The sequence below is a fragment of the Anopheles coustani genome, chromosome 2 (assembly GCF_943734705.1).
Source record: "Anopheles coustani chromosome 2, idAnoCousDA_361_x.2, whole genome shotgun sequence".
Lineage (NCBI taxonomy): Eukaryota > Metazoa > Arthropoda > Insecta > Diptera > Culicidae > Anopheles > Anopheles coustani.
In genome coordinates, this window is record NC_071289.1 from 78,291,813 (window position 1) to 78,315,510 (window position 23,698).

Below are 23,698 nucleotides of genomic sequence, written 5' to 3' on the forward strand. Positions count from 1 at the left end.
GAACACGTTTGAGTGGGAATAGTTCTTCGAGTTGAACTACACAAACTGTTTGCCGAATATGAAAGCTTTCAGGGCATGAAGAGGAGCAGCAAGTTTGAAGTAGTATGTTGAAAAGGCATCATCTATAGACCACGTTGTTAACGACGATGCCTACGGTGGCGCTCCCGATGCCAAGGCTCGGCGCAACCATCCAGCGAAAACTTTCTAATGCATATTGAAAACTTCCGCACAACATTCGCCATTATACTTTATGACTTTTCCGGCTCGGAGCGGCTCGATCAAACACTGTCCCCGGCAGCTAAAGGAACTTCCGCCCCGTTGGGGAACTCTTTGGAAGCGTCGAAGGCATATGGTAGCAGCTTGAAAAGAAGCGTAGACGTTTGGAGTGAAACCGAAAAAGCGAACCGGTTGATGAGGAATACAAGAATAAACAAGTGATTATGCGAGCAAATACATTTCGCTCAAACATCCATCGCTTGGTGCTGCCCTTGCCTTGAAAAACGCCTTCCATCATCAGCGTCTCCGTTTATCCTGCAGAAATCCAGACAGAAGCAGCAAGCAGGAAAGCTCTCCCATTTGGTTGCGGTACTTTCAGTCGGTCGACACGGCATCGATGGAAGCGTTTTCCGGCTCAACTTCTCCTTTCCACGATCGTTAACGATGGCCTGATCCGGCACGAGGAAAGGTTGTTTCCCGCTTTTACCCTTTTTTTGTTCGGTTCGCGTAAAACGGAACGCCCAAGCCAAGAAACACACTCACTAATCAATCACTTGGATCCTTTGTGACTCCATAGCCTTCAAGAGTGCTGGGCTCCTCCGCCATCGTGATTCATGATTTCGGTGAGGGTGGGTTTTTGGTCCTCACTCTTTCCACCCCTTTTTTCCCCCTGCTGCGCATGTTCTTTCTCACTCGTCACTCCGTTTAATGTCACTTTTTTGAGTTGAATTTTGAGCTCCGTTTTCTGCACTTTGTCAGCGTGCATTGTCTTTGGACGACGGTGATGACGGTGAAAGGTTTATAGATGAGTTGCAACCGGCGGAAACCCGCTGACAGGGGGTGAGTGAAATGTGCTGAATTTTCGCGAGTGAAGTACAGGCGAGATGATGCCGAGTGGAGGGAGCGGACGTTGCGAAAGAAATGTTTAAAATGATAAACGATTATGTCTAGAGATATCTATCGCGTCGTGCTCTGGTGAAAAGCGTTCGCTTCCTCTCAAATGATTGCCTTATTTCTAAAGAGTCTCGAGAGAAAGTTTTTCAAACCCCCAACAACAAATTGAGATTTTTCTCCAACATCGCCTTATGTTGTATGGCATTTATTTGCTAGTTTCAATCAGGATGCGCCTTATTCAAGGCACTTTCACGTCCACCAGTGATTGATTTGCAAAATTTAGAATGCATTTCGGCCAGAATCATCACCCAGTTCTGCTTGCTGGAGCAAGCACGATTAACGAGTTGAAAAGGTTAGCAGCAGATATGATTGATCACTAGCCCAAAAAAAGCGGCGCGATCTAGTCGATCGATAATTTGCGTCTATTGCGCTGACGTAGGGAGCTAAGTTCACACAAACGTTCACATATAACATTATTTTTTATGTGTTTGTGGCACCGGCCGAGTAAGAGTGTGGCTCTTCTTTTGCTTTTGCTTTACTTTAGATTTAGTGCATCAAAATGTTTCCGTTTTCAAAAGTGGGTCAAATGAACAAATAAGTATAATTGGCAGCTGTCACGACGATGACAAATATGATGAGTAGGCGTAATTTGATTCAAATGTTGTCTAGTGACCGGCAAGGTCCAGTGGAGGGATTAACTGTCAATACTGGCTGCTTTATTAATATTTCCCGCACGGGTGAAGAGTTGATTGATAGCTAAGAACAAGGATCCCGGTCGGGTTTTGTCCAATCTGGTAAACATTGAACAAGCTAGAGGTATGAAACAGAAGCTTAATTCTAAATACTGTATTATTTTAATTCAGTTTTTTAGCCATAACCACCACTTTCAATGTTAATCTCTGTATATGGGTTTTTGAATTGACCATACCAGCCTTAACAAAAATGACCTTTGCCTGTTCGTTGCTGTTTGTGAAGTCGCAGTCTAATCAGCGGGGCAGGTTGGATGTCTAGAATTGAACCTGGTTCGTCTTGCCGCATTCGTATATATAACGCCCCGGCAGACAGTCGTATTTGAGATCGTAGTACCAGAAAATTGTTCTCAGAGTGCACCGTAGATAAGTGAAGTGATAACAAACATGGAAAAATTCTCGTTGTTGGCTGCGCTGGGCGTCCTGGCGCTTTTGGCAGGTAATTGCGTCGAGGTTGAAAGGGGATTGATCAAGAAAAATCCTCCTATTTACGTACTATTTGGTTCGTTTTCCAACATGAAGTGGCTCGTGCGATGCCACAACCTGGCTCCGATTCGTCTTCAGAGGAATCGGTCGAAACCGATAGAAACCGGACAAAGCAACATGTGGTGGCACTCCGTACGATGTGTCGAAAAAACACTGGCTCAGAAATGGCCTTCGTTTTCCTGGCGGTGGCGATGCAGACGGCGTTGAGCTGCGCGGAGACTGCGTTCGACGGGGAAAGCTTCATGTCGGACATCGATACACTATCGAACGAGACTCGCACCGAATTCTTCTCAACGTAGGTCAAACGGTGTACAGAGGTGTAGCAATTCGCAAAGGGAGTCCAATTGAGGGGTTACACATTGGTATTTCCCAAGGTTCTATGGAAAGTGTGTAAATGTCGGTTCACTTACTCATTAGGTACTGCCCACAGCTGAAGGGAGTTGGTTTGTGTCTAGACGATCTAGTGAAGGCCGCCAGGCCCTGCTTGGAGGAAGATGATTTCACCATCGTCAAGGCGCTGACTGGCGTCTTCCCAGACGCGGTTGATCTGATTTGCAAAAATGATGGCGAAATAATCTTCCGTAAGTTGATCGCACTTCACTTGGATTGCAAGTCCTGTTTGATTCATCCTAATGCCACATGATTTCCTACGTTCTGAATGGCTTCCGTTTCATAGAGTACGATGGGCCAGAATACGAGGAGTGTTTCGTAAAACTGGTTGACCACGTGAGTGAGTGTGCGGTACCGTTTGCTGCCGAAAAGGAGTACTGGGACATTTCACACCTGACGCAAACTCAATGCGGGTATGTCGAACGATCGAAGATCGAAGTAGAATTTGTTTTCGTTCCGGAGTTGTACTCTTATTGTTTTCTCCGCCAGAACCTTATCCGGACTGAGACAGTGCATCGACGATAAGCTAAACGTTTGCAAGGCCCCGGACCTAATGAACGTGTACGATCTGTTCCACAACAAGCTGTTCCGCATGACTCCGTGTCATAGTGTATGTCTACTTCTCGAAAAAGATTTGTTTTGCCATGATTGATCTTATTGCTCTTTTATTTCTTTTCTACAGTATGTGAGCGATGTGGAGAAGACGAAAGTGACGGAGATTGATAACAATGCAATCAACGAAGTTTAATATTGGACCGTTGAAGTTCGAATGGTTATCATTTAACCTTGAATATTTTCTTTCCACTGTTTTGTCCACTGTGTTGAAATGAAATAAAGCGATTCTTCATGTTATTTTCTGTGTTTTGTTTGCTTTTTCGAATAAGACCAGTGATAAAAGACTCAACAAACAATGTTGAGTATGATTATTCTGTTTGTTTCTGATTGAGTTTAGAGTTAGTGCATAGAAATAAAAAGTGGGTCAAATCAACGATAAACTAGAGTCTTCAACTGCCACGACGATGACAAATATGATGAGTAGGTGTAATTTGATTCGAATGATGTCTAGTCATTCGGAGGGTTTAGTGGAGGAGTTGCCTGTCAATATTGGCTGCTTTATTAATATTTCCCGCACCGGTGAAGAGTTGATTAATAGCTAAGAACATGGATCCCGGTTGGGTTTTGTCCTATTTCCTAAACATTGAAAAGGCTAGGGGTATGAAACAAGAGCCTTATTCTAAAAATTTATTGTATTATTTGAATTAAGTTTTTCAGCCATAACTACCACTTTCATCGTTAATCTCTGTATATGGGTTTTTAAATTGACCATACCAGCCTTAACAGAAATGACCTTTGCCATTATTGCTAATATAAAAAAATAAAAACATTGATAGGTAAATGTTGGCTAATCAGCGGAGCAGGTTGCATGCCTAGCATTGAGGCTGCGTTGTTTCGCAAGCCGCATTCATATTTTAAACGTCCCAGAAAGCAGTCGTCTTTGGGAGCGCTGTACTAGAAAATTGTTCTCAGAGTGTACCGTAGGCAAGTGAAGTGATAGCAGAAATGGCCAAATTCTTAATGTTGGCAGCGCTGGGCGTCCTGGCGCTTTTGGCAGGTAATAACATCGAGGTTCAAAGCGGATTGATCAAGAAACGTTCTCCTATTTACGCACTATTTGGCTCGTTTTCCTACATGAAGTGGCGTGTGCGATGCCACAAGCTGACTACGACTCGTCTTCGGAGGAGTCGGCCGAAACCGGAGCATTTATGCGGGAGCTGATGGTACTCCGTACGATGTGCCGAAACAACACTGGCTCTGATGAGGCCTACGTTGCTCTGGCGGAGGCGATTCAGACGGCGTTGCGGTGCGCGGGGACTTCGTTCGACTTCGAAAGCTTCGTGTCGGACATCGATATGCTATCTGACGAGACTCGGACCACATTCTTCTCAAAGTAGGTCAAACGGTGTACAGTGGTGTAGCAATTCGCAAAGGGAGTTCAATTGAGGGGTTAAGCATTTGTATTTCCCGAGGTTCTATGGAAAGTGTGTAAATGTCGGTTCACTTACTCATTAGGTACTGCCCACAGCTAAAGAGAGTTGGTTCGTGTCTAGACGATCTGGTGAAGGCCGCCAGACCCTGCTTGAAGGAAGATGATTTCACGATCGTCAAGTCGTTGACGGGTATTTTCCCAGATGCGGTTGATCTGATTTGCAAAAATGATGGCGAAATGATCTTCAGTAAGTTGTTCGCGCTTCATTTGCATTGCTTGTCCAGGCTCATTCATCCTAATGCCACATGATTTCCTGCGTTTCATAGAGTACGAGGAGCCAGAATACCAGGAGTGTCTTAAAAAACTGAGTGACAACGTGACGGAGTGTACTGTATCGTTTGCTGCCGAAAGGGAATACTGGGACATTTCACACCTGACGCAAACTCAATGCGGGTATGTCGAACGATCGAAGATCGAAGTTGATATAGGTTTCGTTCCGAAGTTGTACTCTCGTTGTTTTCCCTACCAGAACCTTATCCGGACTGAGACAGTGCATCGAGGGTAAGCTGAACGTTTGCCAAACCCCGGACCTAATGAGCGTGTACGATCTGTTCCACAACACGCTATTCCGCATGACTCCGTGCCGTAATGTAAGTACACTGCTCGAAAAAGATTTGTTTCGCCATGATTGATCTTATTGCTCTTTTCCTTCTTTCATCCAGCATGTGAGCAATGTGGAGAAGACGAAAGTGACGGAGGTTGATAACAATACAATCAACGAAATTTAGTATTGGACCGTTGAAGTTTGAATGTTGATCAATTAGCATTCAATATTTACCTTCCAATTGTTTGTCAATTGAAATGGAATAAAGCGATTCTTCATGTTATTTTCTGTGTTTTATTTACTTTTTAGAATAAAAGCAGTGGTAGAAGACTCAACAAAGAAAGGTCAGTATGATTATTCCGCGGTTTGCTGGTGGTTAAATGTCCAAGAGTATCTCAAAATGGTTTAGAATGTTGGTATTGAAACATGTAATTCTGTTTATAATTACAGGCGATGATTGATGATGATTAAATTTTGTGATTTTTCTGTTGACTTTCAGCATAATGAAGCAGTTTAATGGTTGTACATTTAAGGTTAAGGTGGTTTAAAGTACTGTCCATTGCATTACTTGAAAAAACGAGCTGCTGGATGTTACTGAAATTTTACTCCGTTTTCTGTGGACCATTGAAAACTTTTCACCTCATTTTTTGGTAGATCCAATGCATATTGTGAAAGGTTTATAGACGATGAGTTATGAAGAACTGATTAATAGCTAAGAAAATGGACCCTGGTAGGTTTTTGTCCTAGCTGTGAAACATTGAATAAGCTAAAGGTATAAAACAGAAGCTTAATTTCAAATACAGTATTATTTGAAATAAATTTTTCAGATATAGCCATCACTTTTATTGTAAATTTATGTGTATGGTTATTTCAAATTGGTAGTACCAGTCTGATCAGAAAAATGCCATGACCTTGCTATTATTTATAATATAAATTATTAAAATCGTTCATTTTTTTATTTTATTTAAGTGGTACGACATCCCCTAGTGGGACAAGGCCTCCCTCCGAAGAGAGTTTGTGTGACCGAAAGACGGTATATTATAGATCGGTGGTCAGCCGTTCGTAATACCGGAGGGTGCCAGACTCGAGATTCGATCCCACACCTGTGGTGTGGTGTTTCCTCGCGCTACCGCTGCGCCATGGGCACCCCCAGAAAAAAAAATCGTTCATAGGTCTTCAAAAAAAAATCACAAAACACACACCAACATATGTGCGAAGGCTTTACATGTCTTCTTGAGTATGATGCTTATCGGAAGTAATGCATTCGTACACGACATGCACTCTTCCATGAGTGTACTCCGGTTAGGTCAGGTGAAAAGATGCAGCCTATATGCATACATGCGCAATAAAGCATCGAGTTAAGCATTTTGTAAACAGGAAATGTGGTACACCATCCCACCGTTACGCTGCGTTTATGTTCTATTTTGTATTTACCATCGCAGAACTCCGGTTGTACCTTCATCTTCGACCCATAGCTTCGGTGGAGTAAATTGCTGGCATAATGTTGATGACGGCCGATGACGGTCGTTTCCATGTGTGTTTAAATCGTGCGAAAGGAGAGTATAGGGTTGGAAACGATGATGTCAGCCCATAAAGGATCTATAATCTCGGCCCACGTCGGTTACAGATGGATGGTACAGCCCGTTTTCCTACACGATTAAACTTCTCGAAGTGTTTTGCATCGAGAATCGTATTTTTCTTCTTTCTTTGGGTTTCAGGTTTCGTCTACAGTTTCACCAATTGGCTCCTCACGTATCGTTACATTTATGTCCAATAGGAGTGCACTTTTAAAATATGTATGGTTTGCTTCATAAGTTTTTTATGAAAATCTCTCAATCGAATTAAAGGTTTATTTCCAGTTTAGAATGCAACCACGCTGAAAATAGCTACAAACAAATACTGCAGAAAAGAAAATAAAAACTTCTTCCATACTCGTCTCATTGATCGACTAAAACCCGTAAGCCAAAAAGTAGAGTTATATATCTATTAATATATAATTATACCAAAGCATGAAATGGCATGAAATGGAAGTATGTTTCATGTTTTCATTGAAATGTAAAATACGCTTTTGTTGGCAATCTATTACACTTTTTTGTCGAGTCTATTGAATTCTCCCCTTCTTTATTGAAGCTCCACCAAACAAACAAACGGAACAGTGTCAGCAAATTATTCAAATTATTCGGCATCGGGAGAAGTGCACCATACTTGACACGCCTTCCACCGGCGGCGTAGCCATGTGGCTACGAAAGCTCATTCGTATGTTAATATGCGCCCTAACGGGCCAACCCTCGACATGATAGCTCACCACCGTTCGTGAGGTGTAACGACACGAAATCATGAACAGCACCTTCCTTTATGGCAAACCCTCCCCAAAGGGGCGACGTGCACGACCGAAAGGACCATCCATCTTCCAACCGTACCCCGGCGCGCCGGCTGTCCATCGATGGGCCGGGAAATCCTATCGCACAGGACGACGGTTTCGTGTCAGCCGTGTTTCCGACGCTAAGTACTGGGCCCACGGGCCGCTGCGTGATCCCTTCGATAACGGCGGAGACACCGTTCATATTGCTCCCCATTTTCTGCAGGACGTGCTTGCAATGGAAATTAAAAATAAAACCCACCATATACAGCCCGGGGCAGGCATGAGCCCGGAGATCGGAAGACAACTGATGCCGGCAGCGACGTACCGAGCGGGTCGGGTCCACCAGAGAGATGGAAAGCTGGGGCAAAATTATTATTCCACTCAGGCGGAAATGGGCGAGATGGAATTAAATTTGATTAACCTGGCCAAGGATGAATAATTTAATGAGCGACATTTGCGCACTTCACGATCCGTGTGGCCGCGCTTCCGCGGAATGTGAGTGGGAATGAATGTCTGCCACCGAGCTGTGGCTGCGGCCACCCAGTTGCATCCTTCTCGGTTTTTTTTTTCTTTTCATTCCGCTCGCCTGCCCGGGAGGGCGTGATAATGAGAAAGATTTGCTAAAAATATGATTTCCTGCCCGGCGCTAAGTGAAACGGTGAGCATATTACACTAATAAATATTAATTTGCCCAACCTGCTGTGCATACTTGAGCGATGGATTTCCTTATCTATTTATCAAGATGAGTGTGCGCTGGTGGATAGTGTGCAATATGCTCCTTCAAGCGGATGATGGAGCTGAGATAAAATTGTGGTAAATAACTAATCCTAGCGTAGGATTAGTATGAGTGGCTTTGAGTTATTTTCCCACGAGGAACGAATAAGTTAACAAAACCGATTTTGGGGCACTAAAACTGGCAAGCTCAGAGTAAACAGATTTGTCAACAATCACTAAATAATTGTTTATATTTAGCGGGAATAGTTTTTTTTCCTCAGCCATCACGTGCTAAAATGGAAGAGTATTTTGCACAAATAAGATTCCTCATGATCCACTTTACTGTTGCTCTACGAGCCACGCTGCGATGGGCTGTTTTTACCGGTACGCTAGGTTTCCACTGCCAGCACAAGACCATTTTATCAGCAAATCCGGTTCCTTGCCGGGGATTTGCAAAAATATCCCCGCGTAATGAGCGTGATACTCGGTGCATGCCAATGCCATCCACCGTTGCACGGCACGTGCAACAGATACAGATTCACCTTCGTTTCCGTGTCCGGAAAATGGTGACGGATAACGGGAGCGGGGGGCACCATTTTTTTTCTTTTTTATTCTGCATTGCACCCTCTCTCGGAGGCACATTTCAAATTTATATCCCATTTCCTTCACCGGTGCGCGGGTTTCATTCCCACCTGCACCAGCACCAGTTGTCGTAGCCGCCGGCGGCGTGGAACCCTAGCTTGCGTACCATGGAAAAATCGGATTATTTCGGTTTTTCAAATCGGCTCCGACCCGACGTGAGCGCACCGGAAGGACACCTCCGCCGTGCCCGGTCGTTTTGGCCGCTGATTTGTTCGTCCATCACCGTCGAGGATGGTTGAGAAAGGTAAGAAGAATACAACGATGACGGAAATGCAAATAGACGTGGCCTCCGGCTTTACGACACGGTACCGGTTCGCATCCTGCGGGAGATAAATTTAGCCTGGTGAAAAACCAGGAAAAAGCTTCCTATGAGCGGGGAAGTGAACAGATGATCCCGGCAAATTTGGCCATCTGCCAGCGCGTGCTAGCAATGGCGGAAAGCGGCAAACCCATTTAAAAGGTTTACCGAACTAACGAGAAAAGTCAACTATGAATTCATTTCGTCAAATGGCGCTTTTGGTAAATAAGGATTTGTTCTATTTTTTAACACAGAAGGTGTTCAATGGTGAGTGCATACAAACGTAATGTAAAAGAATTGCTTTCGAAGGTAACCTAGCGTGTAGCTTTTCCTAGAACCTTGCAAAAAGTCTTTGAATATTTGATTAATGAATCACTGTACTATTTAAAACATCAAGAAATGTAGAACAATAACACCAAGGTCACTTAAGCAATAACCAGAAAAAAAAACAACTAGTTATTTTTAATGTAGTAATTTTTACCACTGTACAAATTAATCAAACACCACTAAACTCGGAACACTTGTAACGGCGGCTATTAAAAATGGAAAGTGGTGTGCAGCTTGCCTTAATTTCAATTTGCCCCTCTCAGCGGGGTTTTTTTTAATGTCCCAAAAACATCTCCCAGTACGGCAAATCCCTGCCCCAAAGGAGAACCAAACGTAAACTAACACTTAAAGTGCTGCAATCACTTGAAAGTAAATAAAATTTTAGTGCTTCGTAAAATGTGTCCAGTGTTTCATTCCCTTTTGGGGGAGTGAACAAAAAAAAATAAAGCAATGATTTCCCATCAAGGCGGTTCGGAAACTGTGCGAAAGCGGCTGGATATTATTGTTCTTGCATTTGTCGTGTCACGCGTGAGCTGAGGGTGACAAATACCTCGCCTTTTTTTGGGAGCAGGGAACGGTGGTTCTTTATCCGTTTAGTGACTCAATTTTGAAGATGACGTTGGAAAAAAGGCGAACTCCAGGGTGAAAAGGAAGAAAAAAAAAACAAGAGTGATTCTTCACTGCTGCCGGCCTGCCGCTAATGCCACGCCCCTCCGTCGTGGTTTAGGCGCAGGGAGCTTGGGTTTTATGCTGGTTTTACTTTTTCTTTATGTTTTAGTTTGCTCAACGAAAATTCAATCAAACGGCAAACGCTGGCCAAAGCAAACACCGCCAACTCGGGCCAACCGGCGACTCCCTGCACGGCGGGTCCGCGGTCGGCGACTGAATGAAAAGCCATCAAATTTAATTTCCTTAAGTTTAATTTTTATAGACTGCCACTTGCTGCAGTGGAAAAGCGCCTAGCGCCAAAACGCTTGTCATTCGGCCATCGACCATAATTGGTTAGCGACGCAGAGAGGTGGGGCGCTATACCCCCCGCAGAGAGGTGGGGGTATAGCGCCCTATACTGCTCGGCCATTGCCTCCCCCCCCAAACAAACGATGGTGTTGTTGTTGTTGTGTTGCTTTTATGCTCTTTTTCGTGGCTTCACCCGCGCACTCCCGTTCGCGAACGGGATGGAAAGTCAAGCAGGGGCCTGGAAGGGATGCTACGTGGTCATAAATTGAGTTGATCTCGATTTATGGCCACGAAGGTCCGGGAAACTCTCGGGAGTGAACAATGCACTGCTCAGTGTATTGGGTTTGTTTTCGATCTATCGGTCTTTTATCTGCACCATTGGACTTTCGGTGAGTTGCTTGTTTCCTTCGCCACTTTCCTTTTTAAATAATGACAAAGAAGAGCAGAGAATCGCATTCCTGATCATAAATTTTCAAGTACAATGGCTTTATGGAATTGAAGTTTGGGTATTGATAAAGAACAGTAAGGCTGTAAAAGTACTCATTTTGAAACATTTATATTAAATTATACATAACTTTGACCACCTTACTCGGAGTTAAATAAAGTTTGAACCGACGTAATGCCCAAAATTTGAACTGAACTATTCACGTTGAAAATCAAATGATGGCTTATATTCTTCAGCAAAAACTTCCGTTTTATATTATTTTCCCAAACCCAAACGAGGTACGAAGAAATCAAGCAGAAAAAATGGCGTTAAATTATCCCATCGCCAACCGGGGGAAAGTTTTCTTCGCCAGCTCAAATAATCACCAAACTAATCTGCTCAGCCCCGTGGAGAGGGGGGACTGCCGGTAGGGTCTTCGGGTAGAAAGTTTGTTACGGAGAGGTGAAAGTTTTACGGCACTGCCAAGCGCCAAATTCGAGAGTAATACATACAGATGCATTCGTTGAAGCTCTATGGTCCTATTAAACTATCTCGAGCATGATTTTGCAATTCAGTATTTGGAAGTTTAGTGTTTGGGTTATGGTTTATATTACACAGTGAATTAAATCACTGAATATCCACCTATTGACCTAGTTTTGCTGTTCGATCATGCATTTATCAGCACTGCAGATTAAGCAGTTTCATTCATCTGGAATACAAGTGTCGATCTAATCTATAAAAACGAGGTAAGCATATTTCTTTCAAATCATTTGATGTTCGGTATTCTGATTATTTGCATATATTAAACTTAAAGAATTATACTCTGTCAAATATTACTGTTATGAACAGAAAATATTCGAATATTCAAATTGGTTTGATATTCTTTAATTTCATCACGTGATTCTAAGGAAGAAGAAAATCACTTGAATTTTCCAATTCACAATCATTACAGCTGCAATAAATCTCACATTAAACATTGAAATTAAACCTGGTTAAGAAATTAAAGTAGTTGTGGTTGGTAATTGCTGATTTTACATTCAATGTTGTAAAGGAACAGAAAGTATTTTTTTATTAAACGTTTTCTCAATTTTTCTCAACCTACTCTCCTTTTTCGTTTTGGTTTTACTCCTACTTTAATTTCATTCATTAATCCATTACTCGTGACCTAAACCGATTCCCGGCACCAAACGACGAAAATGGCGGAAAGGTGTACTTTTAGTGTCCGAGAAAGGAAAGATCCAAAAGGCAGGAGGAAAATTTTTGGAGAAGTTTTCCCCTCGACCATGCCCCGTCCTTTTCTATTCAAAGCCCCAGGAGGAAGATGGTAGGCTCAGAGATGGGACGGTTCTAGAATCAATATTGACTTTAGCTGTTTTAAAACTTTTACCTCCGTCAGTTCATGCATTATTGTTATTACTTTCATAGTTTCTCCAGCCGAGTTTCGTCTCAACTTCCTGCTAACGAGGGAAGGGGAACAAGAGGCGGTGAGGTAAGTTGCAGAAGGGATAAATACTTCTCCCGCAGCCCGGGGAGGAAACTGGAACCCATAGCCCGTTACTTTTCTTTTATATATTTGGTCTTCGTAAGAAAGTTTTCATAACTTTGATTATACGAGCTATGGGAAAACGTGAACCGTATGATTTTTCACGCTCATTGGTTTCGCTTGGTTGGATTGGTTAAATGTTTGAAAAAGGGAAGAAATGGTGGGTAAAATAAAAATTGAACCCAATGCGGGAATGTAGTTGTATGTTTTCACGTGAGTTGAAATAAACATACAAAAGTAATAAAGCTTTTTGATTTTGAGCGTTTAGAAGGGCTTAGCAAAGCCCTCTCACCGGAAGCAGGAATGTCCAGAAAAGCTGGGATGATGGAATGTTCACAAAAGCTGTTTACAGCTGACGTAGGTGGGCACAATAAGCTGCCGAGTTGGATACATGTCTACCATAGTTGTCCATTTTTTTCCAACCACAAGACAAGCGTCAGCCGTGCGTGGAACGAGGCCAAACGGAAGAAGCCATCTCCATCCGAAAATGGAACAGCTTTGAGGAATTATAGCCGTCCGATTTCTATTGCCTGCAGAACAGCGGATCGGTGCACATGACATGGTTCTGCCCAGCCCTTCGAGGAAGCCCTGCCAAGTAAACCGTTCGCATGTTCCGTTTGCCCTGTAACGGGGATCCACCGATTCATCCGTCGGAAAGTGGGCTTCCGGTTGGCTGATCGACGTGCTGGGCCGTGCCTCGCAATCGACCAATCATGACGTAATTTTATGGAAAGGTAATCCGCTTACTTTTAAATCCTTTCCCTACGGGGAATGAAGGTGCGGGACAGCTTGGGAGGATGCTGCTCATTTTTTTTTTTAGTCTACCCTTCTTTTGTTGCCCACTTTTTTCGGCATTGTTATTGAAGTCTTGGTTTCTGTTTCATTTTCGTTATGCTTTTCATGTTTTCCGATCGAACGCAACTCCGCACAACATCGCACGTCGGGTGGCATCAGACGACGATGATCTGTTTACGACAAAACGATGAACCAATAATTGAATCCTGCACAAATCTCTCCATCGTTTGGGAAGCGAGCGAAGCCGGTGGGAAAAGCTAACAACATACATGCAGCCGTGCATGTGAGGCGGCGTCTGTTTTTCCCAGCCCTAGAGCCTAGGCGTTCGCAAAGGAAATGTGCGCAAATGTTGACGTTTCGATTATGCTACTCGTGCTAACAAGCTGGGTAATAGAAAGCCGTAGCTCGTTGAGAACGGATTTCCGAACGATATAGTTTCCGGTTGTAGGGCTAGAAAGTTTTCCCGTTGAAGAATTCGAGCTGTTTGGCTTTGCGAAATTAGTTTAACAAGGTCTCTGGGGTATGAGTATGAATTTAACTAAGTGTTTCGTGCAGGTATTAAAATGTGAAACATGAAAAATGTTTATTTAAATAAATTGAACAGAACGAAAACTCAATTACGCCTGAAGCGTATCGTTAATGGTTCGATTGTAAGACGCACACCAGCCCAGCTTATTCAATCTTCCTTTCAACGCTTTCTGATGAGACTACTGCATAGTATTAAGGCTTGTCGTCATTTTCATTTTCTATATCTGATACCAGCCATCAGTTTAATAATCGTAAATTGTGCTTCAAAGCACGTTCCGAAGCGCCAACAGGTGACCAGCTTGTACAACTCCTCGCTGGAATTTTCAAATTCCCGATAACAAGCCCAACCATAAACTGTAAACCCCAATGGCTGCGTTCCGGGGAAAAGGTGTGAGCGATAAAAATGGATACCACAATCCCGGTGCCGGTTCCCGTGTTCCGAGCATCCCGGAGAGCGGGCCGGCAAAACCGGCAACTCCACTGTGACTTATCGCAAGCATCTAAGCGCAACCGACACCTCTTACCACGCCGCTTTCCCACTCGCGCCGGTGGGAAAGCGGAAGCTAATCGTGTTTTACTACTTCGGTATCGTACGCCGGAAAATTATCCGCTGGACAACACGATATCCCGAGGAACCGTTGTGGAAGCTCGGATCGGTTTGTGTTAGTCCTTCGAGGTCGAACCGTGCGACATTTCTTCGGTGTGGCTAGAGGATCTAATTTTAGGCAAAAGAAGATAAGGCACCGAGATGGCGCAACCGGTGTGCCCGGGGTGAGGCGAGGGAAAAGGTGGAACACTAAACAAATAAAGTAAAAATCATCATCAGTGTGGCCCGTGCGCACGTTCGGAAAGCAACTCCTGCCGGCTATTTCGGTATTATTTTCCAATTTGCGTTAATCGTGTTCAGTTATGTTTCGAGGCTTCCGAGGTGAAAATGGAACACGGCCGGAAAAACTCCTTCTTCGTTGGGTTTTCTTTCTTCCCCACCCTCCGGAAGCAGCTTACCGGAGCAGATCGTCGCCATTTTCGATAATTGTGTTAAACGAAAATTTTCCCAATTCAATAAAGCAATTAATGCCACGGCTTCTTGCGCCCAATGGCAGCGTTTTACTTGGCGAGCGTTTTCTGGCCTGCCTGCTTTGCTCGTTGCGCTATCTAAGTTTACGAACACCGAACAATGGGCAGTTTTATAAGGAACCCCACCGTGATCGAGATAAGGCCTGCACCTCCATTAATATAGGCGTGAATGGGCATCCAGGGGGAAAAAAAAACCCCAACCTCGGGTGCGAAAAGCGATATCAAATTAGACAAAATGTACCTTTCGTAATGAAATTTATCATCCACGGGAAAGGGGATCTTTGAACACTGCAGCTAATGGAAAGCCAGCCACAAAGTAATCCTTTTGGAGTGTACGAACTTCTCGGAGAATCATTTTTCCATTAGTCGATAGGAAACTTTTTACGCGTGTTCGTGCATCATAGCGCTTGCATAAGCTTTTACTGTGGAGCTAAAAACCCATCACGCAGTGCATTTGGCACATCATAAGATGAGAGATGGCTCGAAAGTGCATATAGGGCTTTCGTTTTTCTTTTTCCTGATTCCATTCCCTTGAAAAAGAAGCATATTCGATCCATTATAGGTAAAACTGGGGGATTTTTTTCCCCAAAAACACCTCTCCAGGTGGCTGAAAGCATCACTTGCTTAGAAAACCCCCTGCGCATGTGATCATCCGTGTAAGGATCATCAGGAAGAAAAACCTAACGGATGAGCTAAGGCAACCCTTTTAAAGCATTATTTCCATAGTACCGAGACTTAGTAATGGTGGAACCTGTCTTACCCCTTGTTCGTCCTGGCAGATTGCTATATCCCAGAGCCTTACCTCCACCTACACCCCGTATGGTCAATCTCATTTGGTCTAATCCGGAACGAATGTTCGTTTTAATTAAAACTTGTTGCTACCTCCCCGCCTCCGCTCAGAAGCATCATGAGTCTCATTCCGAGGACGTTTACTTTACCCGCTCCATCGGGGGAATGGTTTTAATCAATGGTGCATGCTTTTTCGGGAAACCCCCCAAAGGGCTCTCAAAATGGACGGCTTTTGTGGGCACCATCGTTGCCACCCGACCGTCGATTAGTCTCCGAGAGCAGGCTTTGGCAGGAGAATTTACAAACTTTTCAAACCCCTTTCCAGTGTATTGGCTCGGATAGTGTAATTATTTTTCAATCTACATCATCTGCTGCGAGATTGCACGATCCTTGGAGGGAAGGCTAATAAATGTTTAAACTTGTTCCGGTGGATTTATCACCATGCAGGTGCGGGTGCAATGCAAGCCAACGAGTACGAATTTTTGATGGCGCAGCATCCGATCACCGGCTCGCGGTGGAACGCGCTGGAAAGTGTTAAAATATTAGCGGTATTCGAAGATTGTGCCGCAGTTCCAACGAATCCGTTCTGGTCCGGGTGTTAAATTTGGCCGCGAGAAACCGAACCGGCGTTGGGCGAAAGATTCGGGAACCGGGAAAGAATGTTAATAATTTCTCGTTAATACCATCCCATTAAGCACGCTCGTTAGCCGGGCATCGCGGATTCGGGTGGGAAAAACTTTCCAACCCATCACCAATGGGCCCCACCCATTTCCCTGCCTACTCGGATCGAACGCCCGCGGGAAAGGCAAAGTTTAATTTCCATCCTTAGCTGGCGCGGGTGCAAGAGTGGGGGGAAACCCGAATGCCGGAAAGGAAAGTTTCAACGAAGGCTTAATACGGCCATCATCGCCGGAGCTGTATCGGGTTGGAAAAATCCGGACAGGTCAGGAATTTTAACTCACCGGCCTGCGGGTGGTTGAGCAGATAAAATTGATGGAGAGCAAGCCCCCCTCCCACACAGCTTCCCAGTAATCGGAACGCAGGGAAAAACCCATGCTCACTAGATGTTCACCGAAGCTGTATTCTAATGCAATTTACTACCGCTCGCAACGCACACTTTGCTCGCAATTTTCCCTTCCAACGTTATGTAAAGGGAAAGTTTCGTTATACAGTTGCGGATGCTTTTTTTCCATCCCTGCATCCGGTCCGGTTGGTGAATTTTTCCACAGTTTTATTTCAGCGCGAGCCCACGGTGTCAGAGAAGTGGATTTTACGGCGTAAGTTGCAAGCATTTTCCCCGAAGGCTCACGAAAGAATTCCAACGGAAACTAGTTTGGAATGTACCGCTCGGCGAATGTATGCCATGATTTCTTTTCGCTCGGCATTTTTTTTCGGCATTCCATACTACTTCTTTGTTCTTGGCCAACTAAGTGCACTGGCCGCGAGGTGGCGCGCGAGCGTGTGTTAATTTTTCTCGCTCCATTCGCGCAGCAAACGCGGGGAAAGGATTTTAAAAGTACGAGTTTTGCCCTTTTTCCGCCCGGCGGCTTGCAGATGGAATGGGTTGCTTTTTTTCTCTTCGGGTCGTTGCGATTTTCTGTCCCCCAAGCGTCCCCCTTTATGGCCCGTTAACGAAGGCCCGTCCCCTCCGCTGGTGGTAAGTTTCTTAATCGCATAGTTTTCCATTTCGCAGTGAAGTGTTCTACTGTTACTGGAGCTCGTCCGCCGGCGATGGACCCGAAGTTGACCAGCTTTTCAACGCAATTGACCACTTTTTTCTCCATCTTTGTTCGCTCGTGCTGTGATCAGCTGGTACAGCGTCATTGGAACCGCGCAGCAACCCTGGGCCGGGCTGGGATGGAGTTCCCGGATTTAGTTGTCATTTAAGTTACTTACGCTTCGGTGGTACTACATTTCCCGGTGCAACTTGTAGCCTCGTATATTTTACTGAACGCTTTGAATGCAATTTGCTAGCGTGGGTTAGTTTTGTGGAGTGTTCTTGGAAAGGAAATCAAATGGCTTGCGGTGGTGAAGGACGTAGCGAACGAGCTAGAGCCACATTGAGGTTGGTAGGTTCAAACACACCATTAGTCAAACTATGAATAAAAATGTGTTACAAATGAATACTAATATGTTTAATGATTTCAAAGAAATTTTCAATTTTATTTAAATTGTCAGCATTCTCAAATAATTGTCTGATACGTAATGTTATATTCAATTGAAAAAGGTTTTTGACTCACGAATAAGCAGATTTGAGATATTATTACTTCAATTGTGTGTATAGGTCTATGTTAGTTTGCGTATTGTATTGAACATTATTACTCATATGAAGATGCTCAGAATCTACACCCAATAGCTTGTCAACGGGTTTTCCCAAGTTATTTTCCTATCTTCTATTGACTGTTTTTCCTTCTTACGATAACCAAACAATCAAGTAGGTAGAAAAAGTATGCAGGTTAGTCAATTTATGTTTTCTCATCAACCACCTGTCAGATTATATTTTAAAAACTTTTCGAATACAACTGATAAGATTAGTGGAATCATTGTTTCATGAAAATAAAAATTAGTTTAAATAAATTAGCAAATCGTACAATACAACTGTCAAACAGTTTTAGGGGGTTTCAAGTTAACAGGCTCCACAAAAATGGTATTGAAAACTTTATCCAAACATATTCAAACTGCTTCCATCTGCCTTCCTAAAGCAACATTTAAGCAATGGCATTCGAGACAGTAGGAACTTGTTTGCTGGGCTAACATTATTCAATTACAACAAAGTCTGTACTTTTGCCAATTGCTCAACTCGGCGGCACTTGCACCAATTCGCTGCTAGCCACAGGCATAAACTTGACACACACCCAAAAAGTGTCGTTTGCGCCAAAACTAGCGTGAACTATAGTAACGGCGCGTGGAATGGGCGCCGGTTCTTGTGCCGATAAAAATCTCCTCCTTCCTTCTTCAGGCACAAAGGGGTGCTCGGCTTGGGCTCGCCATTACTCCGAGGCCGGTTGATGTGCCCGGTGTGTCGTTGTCGGCGCCGGCAGTACATCAGTGTGGCCGAACGCGGTGCCGTGCGTTCGGGCTCGTGGCGAGAGTTGCAGAAGTTGCCGCGAGAGTTGCAGACACCCGGTGAACGGTGAGGCAAAACTTTGCCCTCCTTCCATCTGGCCCGCATCGCACCGGGGGGTCCTGGTACCCCTGGCCAAGGTTGCTGACGGTGTTGTGTTTGCTGGATGTGGCAAACTTTCGGGCATAATTAAGTCCCTCTGAATAGTAATTAGGCGATAAGGTGTTGGCCTAATAAATTTCAACAACTTTGCCCATTCATCAACGCGCGAGGGGCGGCGGTGAGTGTGCGGGAACGGGTTGCAGGACACACGGGCCCGTACCCTTGGATCATCGTGTTGATTGCATGACCCGCGGCGTGCGTCGAGCCGGTTTGTGGGGAGGGAAAATAGGCAAAACACTATGCGCAAAGTAACCGAATGAAGTTGTCCAGAGAATGACGAGGGGTGCGGATTGGGTGATAAGGGGTAGATTTGTCCGATTAGATTAAGCCCACCAAGGTCGTGTACAGCTGTTGCCGAGCCTTTAGGATCCCGGGAGATTGCTGAGCACCCCCGAACAGGGTGACCCATAAACATGACAGCGCTCTCAGTCGACAAGATAGTAAAGCAGGAACAGAATAAAAACGAGGACACAATTCTTTCTTCCAGCAATTCATCAACGGAGGAAAAACCACAAGGGATGGATACCCACGGGGAAAAAAAGGAAACCGAGTAGATCGTTATTTTACTCGGAGCATAATGGAAGGTAAAAATACAGAACCCACCAAACATGACAAAAAAAAAAAGATACAAGTAACGAAAGAAAAAAACCTAGTTACAAATGGAGGGAAAAAACGGCACGTTCACCTACCTTTCGACACGAACACGTATATGCTGGCCGGCTCGGTGTTGCTGGCCGAGCAGGTGTAATTGCCCGAGTCGTTGATCTGCGGCTCCCGGATGATGAGCCGGCTCTGCGTCCGGGGCCCGGGCGTCGTCTCGATGGTAATGTCCCGCCTCGAGTCGTCGTAATTGATCATCCGATCGTTGCGCTGCCAATACACGTACTGGGGTGGCTGTGGACTCTGCGAGCAAAAAACAAAAAAACAGCGAAAAGGAAAACAACGAGAAACGGAACATGAAACATTCGTCCAAATTAGTCCTGCCGGGTACGTGTAGGCGGAGGGAACGGGGGTGGGTGAGTTTCCCAAAGAACTCGATTAATCGCTCCGGACTGAGTGCGGTTCACTGTTCAGCCGGTCTGATTGAATGTTGGTTCCATCAATTTAGCCGGAGCTGATTGTTGTTTCGACAATCGAAGTTTTGTTTTTATCAATCAATGTCGTCGTATTAGTTGAGCTAATGGATGGGAGATCACGAGAAAAAACGATCTATTCATTTCAAATGTCCAGCATTAAGATTTTCCTTTTATTTGCAACACTTTTCGCCTTCCGTTAGGCAGCAATGGAACACTTTGCAATGACGTCAAACGATTTCAATTACTCTTCTGTTGATTGTCGAAAAGCTACAACTATTTGCTTGATAATGATCATTTTCACAATAACAACAATAAGCCCGTTCGAAACACATGGTCCCCGCGTGTACGATGCCGCCAGACACTTTGTCGATACAACCACCATGACACGGCGAAATGATTGTCTCATTATGCGGCACCGGAATGTTGCGGGGCGAAAACTCTGCTCCGGTACAATTTTCCTTCGTTTTCCTCCTCCCCTTTTCTAGGCGAGTCAGCACTTTTTCAAGACAATGAAGAGCACTTTCTCCCACCCGAGCGGAACGGGCATGCCCACACTCGCGGTCGGGTGGTGAATGGGAAAAAACGGAAGGAAAACCTCCAAGCACACAGTTGCGCTTAATTTCCTGCACGATTCGAGCTGAAGGATGCATGAATGGAAAATCAATTTTCTCATTTTCTACGCCACAGCTTCGTGGCTAAGATCGGGCATGGAGTAGCGGGCATTTTCCGGTAGCGTTCGAACAGGGGGTTTTGATGTACCCCGGGAGCCTCGTGGGAGTTCCCCCCCCCCCCCCCCTCCCACCCCAGACGGCTACGGCGAAGATGGCGGGAAAAACAGGGATTGCAAATAATGGAGCAACCACATGAAAACGCCAGCGTTTAACTCTTTCAATTTGAAGTTTTCGCATCCGACTCGGGGAGGGTTTTACGGTTTCGTGTCGTTTGACCGATTCCATTTTCCCTAGCATTTCCCGGTTGGCTGTATTCCCCCCCCCCTCCCCACCCCTCACACCGCTTTCCTTTCTGCGAGCTTCGAGAGGAAAAAAACACATTGTGCTAAAGTACACATTCCCAGTCGAGGGATGCGCGGTTTTGACGTTCCCTATTTTCCTCCATCGTTTCCGTTCGACCTTCGATTTTAGGTCCCGCCCTCTCCTTCCGGCGTACACTCCCTGCTGCCCCTTCCGCTGCCTCTGAGTGTGGATTTTCGATTCGTCGAATTCCGGGATTCCTCGGTTTGGTTGATTGTTTCAATTTAGGTGGGAGAACATGAGGGGGTGTGGGAAAAGAGGTGGAAACGGCACCGAAAAATCGCACATTCACACAAACCACCGAAACTGCAACCAAACCCCTCCCCCCCCCCCCCCTCCTTCCTCACCAAAATGGGGTGCGCCGGTGAATGGATGAAAATTCCGATGCCAAAGCCATTTCCATAACGACCAGCGAACATTAAGCGTAATTGGAATTCGGAAAGCAGTTCTTTTTTTTTGCTCTCTTGGCGCTTGGGGTTTGTTTTAGAAATCGGTCTCGCAACGACGCAAGCACCAAAACCGTTCGCCATTTTGTTGTTATTTCAATCGAAGGCACAAGGCGGTGGGTTGGTGTTGGTGGTTCGGGTGGCCTGCTCTAGACGCGGATCGGATGTGCTATTGCTGAGGAAAACTGTCCCCGCTCTCCCTCTCTCTCTTTTGGGCTCTCGAGCTGCAAAAACCATGAAAGGTAAAGCGTTCCAAGGGCCACGGGTGGGGGTGTAATGGCGGGTTGAGAATGCTTGCGCTCAACATGGTTCCCCAATTTACAACGTAATTGCTAGTTAAGAAACCCTTTTTTCTTTCCCATTGTCGAGGGTGTACAGTTGGCATGTTTCGGGCTCGGGAAAAAAAAGTCCAAGACTGATTGGATTATTTTACAATTTTAAAGCCTGACACTTTGACGGCCTGGCAGCCAGGTACGTCGTGGATGGTAACGAAGCTAATCAACGTGAAACTGGAGGGACTTTATAGGTTTGGGGTGCTTTAAATCGAATGCTAAACATTACAACATGTTTCTGGGCACATGATATATAATAATTTTGTAACAACAACCAGACAACGCAACAAGACTAGAATCTAACGTTGGACAAAGAAACGATTGAGGATATAAAATCAAGAAAATCCGATCGATACAACACTTCTTCAAAAAGACATTCGTGGACCATTTTACTTTCCTCCGAGGGTCGTTTGCAAGTGAAACAGCTGGTTGCCCTGTTGTCGTGGCCGATGTTACGCCAGTAACGATCGATTTTCCTGCCGGCAGAAGCAAAAACCAACCGAATCGCAAACATGCAAAGATATAAATTTGACAAAAACGAAATTAAACCCCTCTCTGTGTACGGGTACGGGTCATTTCCATATAATGCCAAATAAATTGAACCGAAAGTAAACGGTCGTTTGGAAAAAAGAGCCGGGACCAGAATGTTGCATTCCCATTTCATTGGGGGTGATTTTTTTGTTTGTTACTTTCACCGTGCGTTGCGAAAGCTCCAACAACGTTCAGCCGGATGTTCAACAACTGTTGGCCAAACGATCGATACTCGGGAGTCGGATGGCGGTCTGGAAAGTTGTACCACTTTGGCGTCCTTCGTCAAAAAGCCAACCGAAGACAGCCAATTAGTTGCCATCAACCTCGAGCGACCTTTCACTTCGAGCGCGAAAGAGTTCATGAAGATTCTCACATTTCAGCTGACGGTGGAAATCGGGCGCTCAAAAATAAATCAAAAATTAATCCATAAACCTGAAACCATTCCAGCCAACCGATAAACACCTTTGCTTTTTTTTGTTCCCACACATGGGAACACATAAACGCTTACGGAGACCAATTCACGCAATCTCGAGTGCGCAATCTGGTGTGTGGATGTGGTTTTATTTTCAGTTTATCGAGCTCAGAATTTCTTGTCGCAGCCCAAAGCCGGCCACCGAATGTGCGGGAAGATGAGGGGCGTCGTTAAGGGATTAAGCCTGAGCCTTCGATTTGTTCCCATCGATTCATTATTGGGTGGGTGGGTTGGTTGGTGGGCCGGGGTGGCCGACGCTTGTTAATGTTTCTTTTCGCAGGGCGTCGAACGTCGAACCGTCGTGATAGGATCAAAAATGGTGTACGAAAATGGTCGTCGGGTGTCCGTCGTTCTTTCGTGATTGCCGACATTTGATGGTTGTCTTCGTGGCCGAAGCAGGCGGGTGTGTTGGTGCGTGAGGCAAAGAGAATCGAACGGTCAGAAGCCGGAATGACGTTGATGAGCAGGAGCCGGGGTGACTCGTTGGGGAGATTGGGAATGGAATGCGGAAAAAAGTCGGCCGAAGTTGATTGGGTGGAAAATCGGCGGACGGCACGCCCGAGGGAAGCGGTTGCGTGCGGAAGAATCGTAGCATTTTCCGGCACAAGATCGGAGACACAGCGACGTCGGGCGAACCGATAAGCTTAATTTGGTGGGCGATAAATTTTGATCAGAAATGGTTGTTGCGCGTTATGTGCGTACGTAACGCGTGCGTATGTGTGTGTGTGTGTGATGGTGTTTTTTCTTCCTATTGTTCCTCGTTCTTTGACCTTTTCCGACCTACGGGCATAACCACCATGGT

The 23,698-nt window shown here is 45.0% G+C and overlaps 3 protein-coding genes across 3 annotated transcripts in view; 2 read left to right on the top strand and 1 right to left on the bottom strand.

Moving 5' to 3' along the window:
* Positions 1-2,246: 2,246 nt before the first annotated feature.
* On the top strand, positions 2,247-3,518 carry LOC131265095 (27 kDa hemolymph protein-like). The gene is made up of 6 exons (XM_058267357.1): positions 2,247-2,298; positions 2,382-2,640; positions 2,763-2,926; positions 3,022-3,148; positions 3,225-3,345; positions 3,418-3,518. Exons 1-6 carry the CDS (start codon positions 2,247-2,249, stop codon positions 3,481-3,483), a joined length of 789 nt encoding a protein of 262 aa, XP_058123340.1. The 3' UTR covers positions 3,484-3,518.
* A 777-nt stretch (positions 3,519-4,295) lies between these two features.
* LOC131265096 (27 kDa hemolymph protein-like) lies at positions 4,296-5,519 on the top strand. The gene is made up of 6 exons (XM_058267358.1): positions 4,296-4,347; positions 4,431-4,683; positions 4,806-4,969; positions 5,049-5,175; positions 5,252-5,372; positions 5,445-5,519. The coding sequence occupies exons 1-6, from the start codon at positions 4,296-4,298 to the stop codon at positions 5,508-5,510; spliced, it is 783 nt and encodes a 260-aa protein (XP_058123341.1). The 3' UTR covers positions 5,511-5,519.
* Positions 5,520-7,263: 1,744 nt separating this feature from the next.
* The window catches only part of LOC131265097 (zwei Ig domain protein zig-8), a 104,674-nt gene continuing 88,239 nt past the window's right edge, over positions 7,264-23,698 (bottom strand). The window contains exons 6-7 of the mRNA XM_058267359.1: positions 19,698-19,911; positions 7,264-7,274 (exon numbers count right to left, since the gene is read on the bottom strand). Coding sequence (XP_058123342.1) covers positions 7,264-7,274; positions 19,698-19,911 — 225 coding nt within the window. The remainder of the gene's footprint in view (positions 7,275-19,697; positions 19,912-23,698) is intronic.

Excerpts from the sequence above, each read along its gene's own strand:
- LOC131265095 (XM_058267357.1), top strand. The coding sequence starts at position 2,247 with ATGGAAAAATTCTCGTTGTTGGCTGCGCTGGGCGTCCTGGCGCTTTTG. Across the intron at positions 3,149-3,224 it reads CTGACGCAAACTCAATGCGG|AACCTTATCCGGACTGAGAC; the intron begins GTATGTCGAACG and ends TTTCTCCGCCAG. Across the intron at positions 3,346-3,417 it reads GCATGACTCCGTGTCATAGT|TATGTGAGCGATGTGGAGAA; the intron begins GTATGTCTACTT and ends TCTTTTCTACAG.
- LOC131265096 (XM_058267358.1), top strand. The coding sequence starts at position 4,296 with ATGGCCAAATTCTTAATGTTGGCAGCGCTGGGCGTCCTGGCGCTTTTG. Across the intron at positions 5,176-5,251 it reads CTGACGCAAACTCAATGCGG|AACCTTATCCGGACTGAGAC; the intron begins GTATGTCGAACG and ends TTTCCCTACCAG. Across the intron at positions 5,373-5,444 it reads GCATGACTCCGTGCCGTAAT|CATGTGAGCAATGTGGAGAA; the intron begins GTAAGTACACTG and ends TCTTTCATCCAG.